The 17,558-nt window shown below is 50.5% G+C and overlaps 1 protein-coding gene across 1 annotated transcript in view; it reads right to left on the reverse strand.

The window, feature by feature from the left end:
* CASS4 (Cas scaffold protein family member 4) overlaps positions 1–10,901 on the reverse strand; it is a 28,856-nt gene extending 17,955 nt beyond the window's left edge. Inside the window, exons 1-3 of the mRNA XM_049777041.1 lie at positions 10,884–10,901; positions 6,248–6,276; positions 412–487 (exon numbers count right to left, since the gene is read on the reverse strand). Of these exons, the coding sequence (XP_049632998.1) occupies positions 412–487; positions 6,248–6,276; positions 10,884–10,901 (123 nt within the window). The remainder of the gene's footprint in view (positions 1–411; positions 488–6,247; positions 6,277–10,883) is intronic.
* Between the last annotated feature and the right edge of the window lie 6,657 nt (positions 10,902–17,558).

Raw genomic sequence — 17,558 nt, forward strand, 5'->3', positions numbered from 1 at the left:
CAAACATCCATTCACTCAGTCATTTATTCATTCATCCATTCATTCACTCACTCACTCATCCACCCACTCACTCATTCATACATTCACTCCTCACTCATTCTTTCATTAACTCATTCATCCATTCACTCACCCATTTATCATTCATTCACTCATCCATCCATTCTCTCCCTCATCCGTCCATTCACTCACTCACTCAGCCATTTACTTATTCATTGTCATTTATTCAACCATCATTCATTGACTCATTCCCCAAGTGAGGACTGAGTCCACGAGCAGAGTGTGAAGAGATGGTCCAAGCAGGCGAAGAGTGAGAGGGGGTGCAGGCCTGGCTGGGCAGGCCCCAGAGTCCTGTGGGAAGGCAGCTAGCTGCCCAGCCCTTGGTGTGGTGAGCCTGCCAGGGAACCCTCTTACCATGCTGCCATAGTCCAACTTCACACCCTGCGAATATGATGCTACTTTGTACAGGCTGCTGGGTGCTTTGAGCACGCTTGGGAGCAGATGAGATGGATTCCACAACTGTGGAAGCCTCTGTCACAGAGCACTGGATTCAAGCTGTTTGCAGCCCTCCATACATTTTTTGGCCCTGCCCTAGAGGAATCTTTTTTTGTTTTGTTTGAGTTGTTTGGGTCACACTCCCCCAATGTTCAAGGCTTACTACTGACTTTGCACTCAAGGATCACCCCGACTGTGCCTCCTGCGGCCCCCAGGTAAATTGAGTTTGAGAGCCCTGATTAGAACCTGCTCGCTACACAGGCCTGTATCGGTTAATCCTACTAATGTTTTCCCTGGCCCCTTTTGGGAAGGTTCATGAAGCTATCAGACCCAGAGGCAGGGCCCAGGGATGTGGGCGAAAAGAGGCCAACTCCTCTTCACGGGCACAGCTTTATTTCTTCCTTTTTGGTCCTTCCTGGTGCCATTTCTGGTGCGGGTTACATCTAATTTTACCCAAAAAAAAGATCATCATGGTTTCTTTGTATCTGTTTGTTTACAACTTGGTTTCACCCAAGACAAAGATTGTCTTATGTGTAAACATGAGTGGGACAGACTCAGGATAGCCTGAGCTATCTGCCCTTACTCTATCCTTACTGTCCCACCCAGGAGGGGTCTCTATACTCAATAAAAACAGCAACTGGCTCTCCAAATGAGGTAGAAGACTGCCAGACTACACATGTTTCACCCTCAGCCTGGTTTGGATTATTTCATGGGTGACCCTGATTCAGACTTGTTCACCTGGGATTGGAGATAAGGCGTGTGGTGCTCACACAGGTATCATTCTGGCTGGGGGCTCAACATGAGGCCTGAGAATGCAGCACTGCTCAGCCACTGCTGTCCAGGTCACCCTGGGCCACCCTGGTTGAGCCCTAGTAATGCTGGAAGGACTCTAAGTGCTGCCAGGGCTAGAAGGGGGGTTGGCTGTTTGCCAGGCAAGTGCCTTCTCCATTGAGCTCTCTGCCCTCACCCTCCTCTCATCTTACCCATTTGCCTCTTTCCCTCCCCTTCTCTGTTTGCTCCTCTATGAAATGGGTCTCTGAGGAGAAGGAAAACCTGGGTGAGTCTCACTGGCTTCCTGACCAACATTTGCTCTGCAGAGAATCAACTTCCAGCAGCCCAGTGAGGCATGCTGGGCCAGGCAGCTGAATGGCCTGTTTCCCTGACCGTGCTTTGCCCCCGTGTCCCATGACCTCTGCTGCCTGATGCGGTGGGGGATTGTCTACACCCCGGACACAGCCAGCAGCTGTGTGTCATCTCAGGAAGCTCCGTATTTGTCAATGAGCTGCCAGCTGCAGCCCGTCTCTTAACACAGTGGGAGAGCCAAATCTTGGAGCGCTCAGGGGTGACTCCCAGCTCTGAGCTAAGAAATTATTCCTGGTAGGCTCGGGAGACTATCTGGGATGCCAGGAATCAAACCCGGGTTGGCAGTGTGTAAGGCAAATACCCTCCCCACTGTGCTATGGCTCTGACCCCAATCTGTTCCTCTTTTAAGGAGGGTGAGAGGAGCCTGATGAAAAGCGCCATACTTGCAGGGGCAAGGGGAGCATTGGAAGCATTGGAAATAGTTGTGTGTGTCTGTGTGTGTGTGTGCGCGCGCGCGTGCAGGCGCGCGCCCATTTGGCTGTGTTGTCAAGGCTCACTCCTGGCTCTGTGCTCAAGAATCCCTTCTGGCAGGGCTCAGGGGACCCTATAACATGTTGGAGTTGGAACCTGAGACAGTCATCTACCAGGCAAGCACACTACCAGTTCTGCTATCATCTGCATTGTTTTGTTTTGTTTTGTTTTGTTCTTTTGGTTTTTGGGGCCACACCCGGCGACACTCAGGGGTAACGCCTGGCTATCTGCTCAGAAATAGCTCCTGGCAGGCACGGGGGACCATATGGGATGCTGGGATTCGAACCAACAACCTTGGGTCCTGGGTTGGCTGCTTGCAAGTCAAACACCACTATGCTATCTCTCCAGGCCCTATAACCCACATTATTATTATTATTTTTTTGGGGGGGGGGCCACACCCGGCATTGCTCAAGGGTTACTCCTGGCTGTCTGCTCAGAAATAGCTCCTGGCAGGCACGGGGGACCATATGGGACACCGGGATTCGAACCAACCACCTTTGGTCCTGGATCGGCTGCTTGCAAGGCAAACGCCACTGTGCTATCTCTCCGGGGCCATAACCCACATTTTAAGATGATTCAAGTCCACTTCATTTTTCAGTGGTGCAGGGATCCCATCCGGGCTTTTCCACATGTGGGGGTACCACTTTGGGCTAACTTCTCCCACTATAGATCTCTGCCATCTGCTACTGGATCTTGGGCATCGCTGAAAGCCCAGGCTGAGACTTGACTTGGAGAAAAGGGGGGCAAGCAATGTGGGTCTAGGTAAACTGTGGGTTCAAATTAAGGGGACGAGAGGACCTCTGTGGGGTGGGGTACTGCTAAGAACTCAGAGCCTGCTTGGTCATGTGAGGACAACAAGCTATTAACCTCCCCCCAAAAAGGTGTTCCCCCATCTTTATCTTTCCTTTAAACTTAGTCCCTTGATATGTAAAAGTCCACTTGGGGGACTGGAGTGATAGCACAGCGGTAGGGTGTTTGTCTTGCAAGCAGCCAAACCAGGATGAACCCAGGTTCGATTCTCAGCATCTCATATGGGTCCCCTGAGCCTGCCAGGCATGATTTCTGAACACAAAGCCAGGAGTAACCCCTGAGTGCCACTGGGTGTGGCCTCCCAAAAGAAACCAGAGTCCATGTGAATCTTACTCTACCTCCTCCCACCCAGTTGAAATTGCACCGAGAATAAAGAAAAGTCATTTTGTCTTGTGTCCAGAGAGATACTATGAGGTGAGAAACAAACTGACTTCACGAGTCTTTCCTGGCTGGCTTGGTTTATTTGTTCTTCGCTGCTACCCTCCCTGCATCAGACCCATCCTCCTGGGGGTGGAAATACAGAGTGAGGAGGTGATTTTATAATGCGGGGATTTATTTTACACTCCTGGGCTCCCAGCTGGGGCACCCTGCATGCAAGGAGCTCTGGCCTTATTGTTTTTGTGTTCTTGAAAGCCGCTGGCAGAACCACAGCCAAAGGAATAGCACTTGCATTGCTTGTGGCTGACCCTTGTCTGATCCCCCAATACTCCGTGGGTACTCTTAAGTAATTGCCTGAACTACTCCTGAAAACAGCGCCAGGAACGGTCTCTGAGCACCATGGAGGAAAGTCCCCTCATCCCCAAAAGTCAGTCATGAGCAGAATTAAAGAAAGAACACAGGGGCTGGAGGGGTGGTGCACTTGCCTTGCACATGCTAATGTAGAATGGATCACAGTTCAATCCCATATGATCCCCAAAGCCAGGAGTAATCTCTGAGCATCACCAGGTGTGGCCAAATCCCCACCAAAGGAAGAATACAGCTTTGTTCCTTTCGAAGTTTTTTTTTTTTTTTTTTTTTTTTTGGTTTTTGGGCCACACCCTGTGATGCTCAGGGGTTACTCCTGGCTATGCGCTCAGAAGTTGCTCCTGGCTTCTTGGGGGACCATATGGGACACCGGGGGATCGAACCGCGGTCCGTCCTAGGCTAGCGCAGGCAAGGCAGGCACCTTACCTCCAGCGCCACCACCCGGCCCCCTTTCAAAGTTCTTTTTCTTTTCTGTTTTGTTTTTTTTTGGGGGGGGCACACTTGGCCATGCTCAAGGGTCACACCTGGCTCTGTGCTCTTAGGGTCCTTAGAACACCAGATGGGATGCTGGGGATGAAACTGGGTCAATCGCCTTAAACCCTGTGTCACCTTGCTGGTGCAAGGTCCATCCTCTCTCTTAAGGCTGCTACCTTGCTCCCATGGAGGACTCTGATTCTCTAGGGGAGTCAAGTTTCCATCCTGAACCCCAAGTTTCCATTCTGAACTCTAAGCAAACAATCTATAGAGCTCTTCTTACTTTTGCTAGCTGGAGAGAGAGGGACCTGCTGCCTTCTCAGCTGTTTTCTTGTCCAGGTCCCCAGCATGACAGCTGACCTGGGCAGCAGCAAACTCAGGTAAGTTGAAGCTCCCATGGCTGAGGTGTGACAGAGAAGTTGTAACCCCAAGAGAAAAGTAGCTAAAAGCAACAGGCCCTGGAGGGAACCGGTGCTGCCATGTACCCCAAGCTAATCTCCTGAACTGTCCCCAGAGACTGGGGATCAAACTTGGGTTGGCTGCGTGAAAGGCAAGAGCCCTGCCCACTGTGTTGTATCTGGGGCCCCAGCACCCATGTCTGATCTTCACTGGCCTGGTCTCTTGTCCACAGGAGCCCTTGTCCTGCCAACAGTTGGATTAGGAGTGTTTGGAAATGGTTCCTGAAATCCTTGGTTTCCCCTTTTTGCAACTCACGGCGGAGGCCTGGATATCAGAGGTGGCTTCTGTTTTTAGAGCCCCGAGCCTTCCTCCTTTGAAGGGACTTCCCTTCTGGGGGCTTGTCATTTCCTGCCTGAGTCATAGGGCTCCCCATGACTTTGCTGGGCTGCGCTGTTCCCTCCTGTAGTGCTCCCTCTTCACCCCCTGCTTCCTAAGAACACTGCAGTCCACTTTCCTGGGAAGAGTCTTGGCAAACTTTGGGGGTGCTGGTAGTTATTTTATATTATTTTATTTGTTTTTTTTTGCTTTGGGGCCACACCTGGCAGTGCCCAGGGGCTCCTCTCGGCAGTTTCTGGCTCTGTCTTCAGTGCTCAGGGAAATAAATGGGATGCCAGGGATTGGACCTGGACCAGCTGTGTGCAAGGCAAACATCATCCCCTCTGCGCTATTGCTCTGGCCCCTGAAAGTTTCTTTCTTTTTTTTTTTTTGGTTTTTGGGTCACATCTGGCAACTTCCAGGGGCTCTACACTCAGAAACCGTTCCCGGCATGCTTGGGGGACCATATGGGATGCTGGGATTCGAACCACCATTCTTCTGCATGGAAGGCAAACACCCTACCTCCATGCTATCTCTTGGGCCCCTCCTGGCAGTTTCTTTGGGAGAAATAAAGGCACTTTTGGTTCATAAAAGTGATCTGCAGCTACATAGACCATTCTTTGGGATGTTTTTCCCATGGCTGCTCTGTCCTGGTTTCCCATCAGTCACTGCAGCAACCCCAGGGGTCTCTCTAGAAATACACCCATGTCAATGGGGGTGGGGGAAGCCAATGAACTTGGCAGCTACCCCACAAGCCCCCAGGCTGTGTTGTTGCAGTGGGAACAAGCCTTTTCCTCCTGATCACATTTTCACTGTGCCGTGCCTGGGGTGATCTCTGCATTCCTACCACAGGGCCTTTGCACCTACTATTGCTTCCATTTATCCTGCCTTTTCTGCCCTCCAATCTCCAGAAAGGTTCTATCTGTTTGTCTATCTGTTTTTCTGTTTGGCTTTTCGAGAACAATTACTACCTCAACTCATTCATTCCCTCACACAGGGACTTTCCGACCTCTCCCAAACCCTCCTGAGTGGGAGGGCTACATGGTGAAAAGAGCTCAAACCTACTAGTGGGTTCTGTTGCCCAGACCTCTGGGCTGTCTGATCTGATGGGTGAATATGGGGATGAACCAGTGAAGCCAGTTGAAGACACTGTGGGGGCTGTGGGGGTTCCCCTGAACCCTGACAGCAGCTGCAAAGGCTCTAACCTAATGCAATGACTGACTTTGGGGAAGGAGCAGCAGGTTCCCAGAGACCTGACAACTAGGAAGTGCTCTTGTGTCCCTTGCTCAGGGCAGACCTGCAAAGGGCCTCCCTGTGCTCCTTGAGCACTCATGTATACATGGCACAAAGGCGCATGCGGGCATCGCACTGGGCACAAGGGGAGGGGTCAGCAAGGTGTTAAAGGGACAGGTCAGGGAAAAGCCAAATGGTCAGATCTGGGTCAAGAAGGCCAAGGAAGCGAGCTGAATGGGGGGGTGGGGTTCAGGTTGGGAATCCCTGGTAGAGCAGAGGCTTGAAGAGATTTGGGGACTGTAGGGGAAGGAAAAGGGGTGTGAGGGACCATGTTTGTGGGGACTGGAGGACCTTGGTCTGCTTTCTCTACATGACCCCATGTAGCTTCTTGGGCAATGATTTTTCTTTTGGGGCCATACCCAGGGATGCTCAGGGGTAACCCCTGGGTCTGTGCTCAGTCATGACCTTGGAAAGCTTGGGGGGCCATATGGAGAACTGGGGATTGAACCCGAGTCAGTCAGCCACATGCAAGGCAAATCCCCCTTCAAACTATGCTATTGCTCCAACTGCAAGGACTTTAAACTTAACATTTTGGGGGGTTATTTATTTGGGGGTTCACACCTGGCAGTGCTAAGAGGCCATACCTGACTCTGAGCTGAGGAATCATACCTGGAATTGCTCAGGGGAACCCCGTGGGAAGCCAGGGATCAAACCTGGGTTGGTCACATGCTGTACTATTGCTCTGGCCCCTAAACAGAACTTTTTCAATTGTCCTGTTCACCCCATCGGAGTTGGACACTGCATCCCAAACTCAGAGGAAGCCTGAGCATTTGCCTGGATGCATGGCTGAAACCCCCTGTGAGGGAAACTGAGGCTGAAGCACCCAGAGGGGGAATCCCTTTCATTAGGAGGCAGCACCCCCAGAGGTGCTCCTAAAACTATGTGATGCTGGGGGTTGAGCCTCCTGCCACTGAGAGGGCTGTACAGCTCTGCTCTGCGTCTGACAAGCTTGAATCTAGAACCCTCTGCTCGAGAAAGGGTACAGAGAGGGTCAAAGAGTGGTGGACCACAGGGCATTAATGGACCGTGCAGAAAGCCAACACGCACACATAATAATTTTTCAACAGAAATGATACTTTGCTCTTTCTCTTTCTCCCTTTCTCTCCCCCACTCTCGACTGTCCGCCTCCAGGAATGCTGTCAAGACATTCCTTCAAAAGCCTGTCTAGAAAGGTCCACACTGACAATGAGAGTTGGAAATGATCACTCTGGACAAGAAGTGAGAGACAGACAGAGAGATGGAGACAGACAGACCAGAAGAGAAAGAGACAGAGAGAGATAGAGACAGAGACACAGAGACAGAGAGAGATAGAGGCAGAGACACAGAGAGACAGAGAGAGACAGAGACAGAAACAGACACAGAGAGAGAGAAGTGTCTGCCATAAAGAGAGGCAGGTCAAGGGTGTGAGTAGGAGGCTGGGAGGGAAACTGATGGCAGAAAATAAACACTGGTGAAAGGACGGGGTATTGGAACATTATATGACTGAAACTCAACTATTAACAACTTTTTTCCTTTTTTTTTGATTGTTGGGCCACACCCAGCAGTGCTCAGGCATTACTCCTGGCTCTATGCTCAGAAATCCACTCCTGGCAGGCTCAGGGGACATATAAGATGCCAGGAATTGAATCTGGGAATATCCCGGGTCAGCCCCTTTCAAGGCATATGCCCTACTGCTGTGTTATCACTCCGGCCCCATATTAACAACTTTTTGTTTTGTTTTGTTTTGTTTGGGGTCACACCCGGCTATGCTCAGGGGCTGCTCCTTGCTCTGCACTCAGAAATAGATCCTGGCAGGCTCACAGAACCATATGGGATGCTGGGACTTGAATCACTGTCCTTCTGCATGCAAGGCAAATGCACTACCTCCATGCTATCTCTCTGCCCCATATTAACAACTTTTAACTCTGTGTCTCACATCGATTTAATAAAAATAAAAAATGAAAAGTGGGCAGAGAGATAGCACAGCACAATGGGCATTTGCCTTGCACACAGCCAACTCGGGTTCTATCTCTGGCATTCTATAGGGTCCCCCGAGTCTGCCAGGAGTGATTTCTGAGCACAGAGCCAGGAGTAACCTCCTTCCAATAAAACAAAAATTGAAAACAAAACCAAAACCATCTAGAAAGTTAAGTTCCCTCTTTATATGAGGAAAAATCAGGTTTAAACATGAACCTGGGGCTGAAGAGATAGCCGAGGAGCTTTTTCTTGTGTGCGGCTGACCCCACTTTGATACCCTAGCACCCTAGGATTTCTTGAGCCAGCCAGGAGTCAGCCCTGAGCACTACCTGGGAATGGCCAGGATAGGCTGATTGTGCCTGTGTGTGCTGGCCTTGTGTTGTGACAACAAACAGGAGAGACACCAGCAAACCAAGGAGAGCCAAGTGAAGGGGGATTATTAAAAAAAAGTGTTTAGGGGCCAGAGAGATAGCACAGATGTAGGGCATTTTCCGTGCATGCAGCTGACCCAGGACAGATGGTGGTTCAAATTTCGGCACTCCATATAGTCCCCTGAGCATGCCGGGAGCAATTTCTGAGCACAGAGCCAGGAGTAACGTCTGAGTGCTGCTGGGTATGACCCGAAAACAAAACAAAACAAAAAGCTCTAAAGGCCCAGACTTTGTTTATTCATTTTGTTCTGGTCTGACTGGACACATGGGGTAGGGGTGGGTGTGATGGATGGGGTTGGGGGCGTGGGGGAGTGAGCAATGCTCTTCTCTGCAGGGGGACAGAGAAACTTGAAGCTACCTCCCCTCCCAGCCTTGGGGCCTGCTGCTGAGAGGAGAAGGAAGGAGGGAGTGGGGCTCTAGGGCACAGGGAGGTGCTCAGGGCACATCTTCACAGGAGATCACAGGAGATCACCCTCCTGTGAGTGCTGAAAAGAGAGAGGGCAGTGGCACCCTGGAGATACAGAGATGGGCACATGTCACTCGGGAGCAGCAGGGTGGGCCATTTAGGCACAATGGGGGGTACCAAACAGGAGAGTGCTTGCCTGGGTCTGGACAAGTGGGGGACAGTCTCTGGCAAACCCTGTCAATGAGAATGGGGGTGTTCCTGGTGGAAGAGGGGTTGCTGGGTTGGCATGGAAGGATGCCTGGGCTTTCAGGAGATAAGTGCTGGCATGTTATTGAAAGCACAGAGGTAATTTCCAAAGAGCCCAGACAGAAACAGCAACTGCTACTACTATGCCCATGACTGTGAGGGCACCAGGATTGACATTCTCCAGATTGGTGACTCTGACAGACAAAGGCCAGCAGACCCTGAGCAGGGGAGGAACCATCAGGAATTTGGGGTCCCACATTTTCCTCCATTTTCCAGTGGCTGAAGCATTTCCAAGGACGTGGTTGGCACTTCCTTCCCAAAAAATAATAAAGAAAAAAAAGGCCAGAGACAGTTTTGAGATTTAGGGGATCAACTTGTCTGCAGCCATCCCCTCAGACGTTCACAGTATTGGGGTGACGAGTGGATATAGAGCCAGGAGTATTATGAAACACTGCTGGAAATGGTGCCGTGCTGAGAGTCCCTTAAAGATAAGAAAATAGTTGGGGGCCGGAGAGATAGTCCAAGGGTTAGGGTGATTGCTTTGCATGAGGCCCACCCCTGGCCTGAATCTCAGGTATTGCCGAGAGATCCCTGAGCAATCCCAGGAGTGATCCCAAGCTCAAGTTCATGAACAGCTCCTGGGTGCTGCTGGGCGTGGCCCAAAAATCAAAAAAGAAGAAAAAAGCAAGGTATTGGGGTAACAAAGATACAGCACGCAATATAATCGGTGGGAGTATATTGGGGAATGCATCAAGCCTACTGTCCATTGTCCGAGATGGTCAGCCCCAAGGCCACGGCAGATGCAGAATTCCTGTGGGCACTGGATCCCGATTGCAGTTGCCTTTGCTTTCAGCCTGTGCTGGTTAAAATTCAAAAGGGGGCACAGAACAACCTCTGACCTTCACTCTCCTATGTCACAGCAACTTTGTGTGTGTGTGTGTGTGTGTGGGAGAGAGAGAGAGAGAGAGAGAGAGAGAGAGAGAGAGAGAGAGAGAGAGAGAGAGAGAGAGAGAGAAATTCCAGGGGCTAGAGTATAGCACAGTAGTAGGGCATTTGCCTTGTGCATGGCCAACCCAAGGTTGACCCAGGTTTGGTTCCTGGCATCCCATTTGGTCCCCCGAGCCTTCCAGGAGCGATTTCTAGGTGCAGAGGCAGGAGTAACCCCTGAGCGCTGCCAGGTATGGCCCCAAAACAAAACAATAAAAAGTTCCAATCTTCTTAAGAGTGAGTCATTGCTGCTTTCCAGCTCTGAAAAGACCGCCCAAAATTCACTCAATCCCCAGCAGGACCCCCTCAGAACCTTGCAAGATTTCCTTGTAAAATATCTGCTGGAGGACTGGACACTCTTCCTGAGAGCTATTTGGAGGGGCCCTCTGGTATGCCTTTGGGGTCCCGGAGAAAGACCAGTCAGGGGTGCTGAGACTCAGTCCTGTTCAAGACGGTGCAGGAGGATCCAATGCTAGCTTCTGGCCACATCAGCACTCACAGGGCATCATCCTGCTCTGTCTGAGCCAGCACCCCTCTCCCAGCTGACATACAAGCTCCCGGGGACCTTCCTGCCCTCAGCACACAGCTGGGGACCCACCCTCTGCTGCCAGAGTAGGGAACCTCATCTGAACTGCCGCACACCCCTGCTGGCTCACCTGGGGCAGCTGGTCCATGCTGCTGGAAGTCAACCCAGCCCCACGCTGTGCCTGGGGGGCACTGTCAGGGTGCGCAGCTGCTGGTCAGGAGCAGAGTTCTTGGGAGGTGCCAGTACATGCTGGAAAGAAGGCACCTTGCAAGGAAAGACGGGTGTGGGGTGTGGGGTGCAAGGGCTCTGGCCAGCCCTGCGCCCCTGTGCCCGCTGCTTATTCGTCTACAAGCAGAGCTGCTCACTCACACATCTGCTCTGCAAAACCACAAAAGTAGCAAGAAAAGAAGGGAAAAAAATACCCTCCTCCCACTCTTCTGCTTTAGGGGTGAAGTTCCTGCTTTGAAGGGTTGAGCCAGGACCAGAGAGGGATGGAGGGACAGAGGCTTGGAGCAAGCGACGCCCACACAGCACCCCACGCCCCCAGTGCTGTCACCCTGCTTGGGGTGCTCAGGGTTTCCTGCTTCCGGAAATGTGTTCCAGCAGGGAGAAAGGAAGGAGAGCTGACCTCAAGGCACCCCATCCCTCCCTGTTCTCTCCCCCTCTCCTTCATCATGACCTCCACTCCGGTGGCCCCAGCGCCCTGCAGAGCAGGCAGCAGACATGGCTCTGAATCAACAGCTCCCCCTCCCTCTTTACTCACTTGAACCCCAAAAGCCATTTCCACCATTTCCTTTCCCTGATTCAGACACGCTCTAGGACAGAACCCCAGGATGCAGTCTTTTTTGGGGGCAGGCACAGCCAGTGATGCTCAGGGGTTACTCGTGGCTCCTTGCTCAGGACCCTTATGGGATGCCAGGGATTGAACCTGGGTCAGCTGTGCAAGACAAGTGCATCCTCGCAGGCTCATTTTGAAGGTGCAGTCCCCCACCTTCAACCCCCCATTCTGAGCCCATCTCACAGTCGGTCTCAACCCCACTTATACTTCCTGGAATCTAATAAATGCTCATGGCCTTTGGTGACTGATCCTGCCTTGGGGGTCAGGGGTATTCTATAGGTCAGGGCATTCAGAAGGGGCGCCTGGCTGAAACAGGTGACTGACCTTGGGCCCAGATGCCCCTTCTTCAGCACAGGGGTACAATGTGGTGAGGAGGAGGAAGAGTGTCAGCTCCATCCTCCCATCACCCTGAGAACGCCCAGGACTGGAATGATGGGGTGTCCCATTAAGGAGAATGAGCAGATGCAGAGGAAAGAGCGAGGTTCGAGAGAGCTTCCCTCTGGCTAGTGGGAGAATTTCCTATTTCCTGGGGTGCTGGGTCCGAGAGGACAGTCGGTATCTAGCGCTTTCCTTACATGCACCACCAGGGGTCACTCCTGAGCACTGTCAGTGTGCAGCCAGGAGTGGCCTGATGCGTATGGCTCCCCAAATCATCCACTGCTCCTCCCCACCCCCACCCCAAAAAGTCTTGGGTGGATGCTAAAAAGGAGGGGAAACTTAAAAGACACCAGGGAGATGGATGAAGGGCTGAAATGTGCGCTCTGCAGAAGGGAATCTGGGATTCAAATTAGCACCCTTGGGTGTGACCAAATGGGAAACCAGAAATGTCATTTAGGACGGGCCTGGGGACGATGGTGGGAGATGGGGTCTGCGGGCACTGCTGGGTTCTTAGTGTGTATGGAACTGGGCAGCATGGTGCGTGGCCCAGAAAGACCACCACTAAATCTGTGTGACCCCCTCCCCCAGACACTGCAACAAGGAAGGAAAAGGCACAAGGGGGTGGGAGAATCGCAGGGCTTACTCCTGGTGGGACTTGAGGGGGGGGGGCACAATATGTGTTGGTTGTGTGCAAGGCACACAGTACCCCGGCCCCTGGATTGTGAATCTTTCATGTGTTTCTCTTTTCTTTTTGGTTTTTGGGCCATACCTGGTGGTACTCAGGAATTACTCCTGGCGGTGCTCAGGGGCCCCTATGGGATGCTGGGGATTGAACCGGGATTGGCTACATGCAAGGCAAATGCCCTTCCCACTGTACTATCTCTTAGGCCCTTCCTCTAAGTTTTCTTTCTTTTTGATTTTTCTGATTTTTGGGCCACACCCAGGGGTTACTCCTGGCTGTACGCTCAGAAATCGATCCTGGCAGGCTCCGGAGAACCATATGAGATGCCAGGAATTGAACTCAGGTCTGTCCTGGGTCAGTCACATGCAAGACAAATGCTCTACTGCTGTGCTATCTCTCCGTCTGGTCTTCTGTAAGTTTTCTCCTTCCTTCTTTCCTCCTTTCCTCTCTCTCTCCCTCCCTCCCTCCCTTCCTCCCTTTCTTTTTTCTTTCTTTACGGCCCCATCTTTTTTTTTTTTTTGGTTTTTGGGGCCACACCCGTTTGATGCTCAGGGATTACTCCTAGCTAAGTGCTCAGAAATTGCCCCTGGCTTGGGGGAACCATATGGGATGCCGGGGGATCGAATGGAGGTCCTTCTTGGCTAGCGCTTGCAAGGCAGACACCTTACCTCTAGCGCCACCTCACCGGCCCCTTTTTTTTCTTTTTAATTTGGTTTTTGGGCCTCACTCAGTGGCACACTCAGGGATTACTCCTGGCTCTGCACTCAGAAATCATTCCTGGCTCGATAGACCATATGGGATGCCAGGGATCAAAACCAGGTTCGTCCTGGGTCAGCTACGTGCAAAGCAAACACCCTACTGCTGTGCTATCGCTCTGGCTCCACCTTCTGTAAGTTTTCAATGGGGGGATCAGAGGGCCAGTATCCTCCAGTCATATTTGCTCGCTCTCTCTCTCTCTCTCTCTCCCTCTCTCCTCTCTCTCTCTCCTCTCTCTCTCTCTCGTGTGTGTGTGTATAAACTTGAAGGAAAAGGCTGCTTGCTGCATTGATTGAATAAGAAAGGCCAGGGCTGGCGATATAGTATGGAGGTAAGACATTTGCCTTCCATGCAGAAGGACGGTGGTTTGAATCCAGCATCCCACATGGTCCCCTGAGCCTGCCAGGGGCGATTTCTGAGCATAGAGCCAGGAGTAACCCCTGAGCGCTGCCCGGTGTGACCCAAAAACTTAAAAAAAAAAAAAGAATAAGAAAGGCCAGGAACACGGCCGACCCAGGACAGATCGAATCCCAGCATCCCATATGGTTCCCCAAGCCTGACATGGGCAATTTCTCAGCTCAGAGCCAGGAGTAACCCCTAAGCACCACTGGTTGTGACACCCTCCTAACCCCCCCCCAAAAAAAAAAAAAAACACAAGAGCAGTAAGGAATAGGATGCTACAAAAAAAGGGCCTGGGACCTGAGCAACCAGGAAGATCTGGCCAGAGGAAGCAGGCCTTGCAGATGAAGATGGTCCTGTGGACCAGGAAGGCGAGGACTTAGAGCTCTGGATATGGGCAGGGAAAAGTGGGAAGAAGCTAGGAAGCTGGCACCAGTTTCCTTCTGGTCCTTTCTCCAGTCCAGACCTAGGAGGTCGCTTTGGAAGTCTGTCACGTCTTCCCTTCTCATAACCCAGTGACCCAGGTGGCCTTGTGCACTTCTACCATACTCAAGCTGAGACCATGACCCTGTGGTTGGAAAGAGAGGGGCCTGGGGCAGGGACGGCTTTTCCAGAGAACTCGTTCTGGCCATCAAGTGCTTCTTGAAATTCTCCGTCTGTTTTCAGTTTCCCCTGTGGAGTCAGTGACCCCTCTACCCCCGATCTTTTATTTTGTGGCACTTCTCTGGTCAGTGTGAGGCTGGAGTAGGTTAGGATACCACTCTTTCATCAAAGGTAGGGAAGCTGGGGCCAGGTGGCTTTCTTCTGACTCATTCATAGAGCTTGACCCAAGAGACCCCACTTATCAAGGGCCCTTTCTGAGGGAAAGTGTGTAGCAAAAGGCAAGAAATGAAAACATACTTACCGTTTAAAAAAATCAGAAGTCAAGAGCAGACACTAGGGCAGTGGTCCTCAAACTACGGCCCACGAGCCACATGCAGCCTGCCTGTCAAAGACAGGTGCGCTGTGTTTTTGCCACTGCTGCCGGTTCTGCTTAGCCACCATCCTAGGTCTGCAGTGGAAGTGTGGAATGTGCAGCACATCTGACTTTCCTCCTCTCAGTCTCTGGCAGGGGTCCTCGAACTACCATCCACAGGCCACTGTTTATAGTTTATTATTATTTTTTTGTTTTTGTTTTTTTTGTTTTTTTTTTGGTTTTTGGGCCACACCCAGTAACGCTCAGGGGTTACTCCTGGCTATGTGCTCAGAAGTTGCTCCTGGCTTGGGGGACCATATGGGACACCGGGGGATCGAACCGCGGTCCGTCCAAGGTTAGCGCAGGCAAGGCAGGCACCTTACCTTTAGCGCCACCGCCCGGCCCCTATTTTTTTGTTTTTGGGCCACAACCAGCAGCAATCAGAGTTTACTCCAGGCAGGCTTAGGGGACTAAATGGAATGCTGAAGATCAAACCTGGGTTAGCCACATGCAAGGCAAATGCCCTACCAGCTGTGCTATTGCTCCAGTCTGCATAGTTTTGTTTTGTTTGTAAACTGTGGTCTGAGGAACAGCGAACTGGCCCCGTTTATAAAAGTTTGAGGCAAGGGGCCTCGGGGTGGCGCTAGAGGTTAGGTGTCCAGGCGTCCCATATGGTTCCCCCAAGCCAGGGGCGATTTCTGAGTGCTTAGCCAGGAGTAATCCCTGAGCATCAAACAGGTGTGGCCCGAAAAAAAAACAACAACAAAAAAGTTTGAGGCAAGTGGAAGCAGAGATAAACAGATGGGACTAATTTAAGCTGAGAAGCTTCTGCATCTCAAAGGAAATAGTGACCTGAATACAAAAGCCACCCACAGAATGGGAAAAACTATTCACCCAATACCCATCAGATAAGGGGCTAACATCTAAGATATACAAGGTACTGATAGAACTTAACGAGAAAAAAAATCTAACCCCATCAAAAAAATGGAGTGAAGAAATGAACAGACACTTCCTCAAAGAAGAAATACAAATGGCCAAAAGGCACATAAAAAAATGTTCCACATCACTAATCATCAGGGAGATGCAAATCAAAACAAATATGAGTTATCATCTCACACCACAGAGACTGGCACACATCACAAAGAACAAAAACCATCAGTGCTGGTGGGGATGTGGGGAGAAAGGAACTCTCCTTCACTGCTGGTGGAATGCCATCTAGTCCAGTCTTTATGGAAAACAATATGGAGATTCCTCAAAAAACTGGAAATTGAGCTCCCATATGATCCAGCTATACCACTCCTAGGGGTATACCCTAGAAACACACACACACACACACAAAACCACACAAAAATCCCTTCCTCATACTTATATTCATTGCAGCGCTATTTAGAATAGCCAAACTCTGTAAACAACCAAGATGCCCTTCAACAGATGAATGACTAAAGAAACCGTCATGCAGCCGTCAGGAGAGATGAAGTCATGACATTTTCCTATAAGAATGGAATAAAAACTATTATAAAATAATAAACAATAAAAACTATATGCTTAAATAAGTCAGAGGGAGAGAGTAAAGAATAGTCTCACTCATCTATGGAATTTAACAACTATTATGACAATGGTAGTGAGAGAAATAGAATGCCTGTCTCAAATACAGGCAGGGGGTAGGGGAGAGGAAGATGGGGGCCAATTGTGGTGGGAAAGTTACACTGGTGAAGGAGGGTGTTCTTTTTTGACTGAAAACCAACTACTATCATGCTTGTAATCATGGTGCTTAAATAAAGATATTATTTGGGGGGGCCGGGCGGTGGCGCTGGAGGTAAGGTGCCTGCCTTGCCTGCGCTAGCCTAGGACGGACCGCGGTTCGATCCCCCGGCATCCCATATGGTCCCCCAAGAAGCCAGGAGCAACTTCTGAGCGCATAGCCAGAAGTAACCCCTGAGCGTCACAGGGTGTGGCCCAAAAACCAAAAAAAAAAAAAAAGATATTATTTGGAAAAAAAAAAAAGCTCGAGGACCCCTGTCTAGGGCATGATTCCATGAATATTGAACTTCTAGGATGAACACAGAAAGTGAGGAAATTACGTTTGAGAACTTGTGTACAAATACGGGAACATTTAAAGCTTCAAAATCCAAATGAAGTTTTAAATGACCGTTGCAGGTTAAAAAGTTTGAGAAATTTTTTTTTTTTTGGTGTTCAGAGCTTACTCCTTGCAGAGCTTGGGGGACCATATGGGATGTTGGGAATGACATGGCCCAGATCGGTCATGCAACGCAAGCACCTGGCTGCCTACACTATTCTTCAAGTCCCGTGAAATCATGCCTGTGTGAAAAGTAACAAGAAAGTTTCACATTTTCATTCTTTGTCCTCAGTACCATTGAACGCCAGTATTCTGTGAGCACAATTACTGGGACATCCCCTGGCCCTGACCCCAGCTCAAAGCACCACTATGATTTTCTTAAGTTAAAAAAAGGCCCCCTTGTAGGAAAGTTTCTTGATCTAGTGGACAAGTCCTGAAACTAAAGATGCAAAGCTGAGCCTGTTTTTCTTGTAAAAGAAGGCATTGTTATTTAAATATTTTATATTGCAAATACCTAGGCAGACTTGCATGTCTGGGGGCCATTCCAGACACAGGCCTCCGTGTCTCTGAGAATACAGAGACATGAGTGATCTCTGGCAATGTCACAGAGAAAGCAAAAGGGAAGTAAAAAAAAAAAACCTGTGGTCTTTTGATAGTTTTTTTGTTTGTGGGCCACACCCAAGGTTGCTCAGAAATCTCACCTGGCAGGCTCAGGACACC

Source organism: Suncus etruscus, chromosome 7, assembly GCF_024139225.1.
Source record: "Suncus etruscus isolate mSunEtr1 chromosome 7, mSunEtr1.pri.cur, whole genome shotgun sequence".
NCBI classification, from domain to species: Eukaryota; Metazoa; Chordata; class Mammalia; order Eulipotyphla; family Soricidae; genus Suncus; species Suncus etruscus.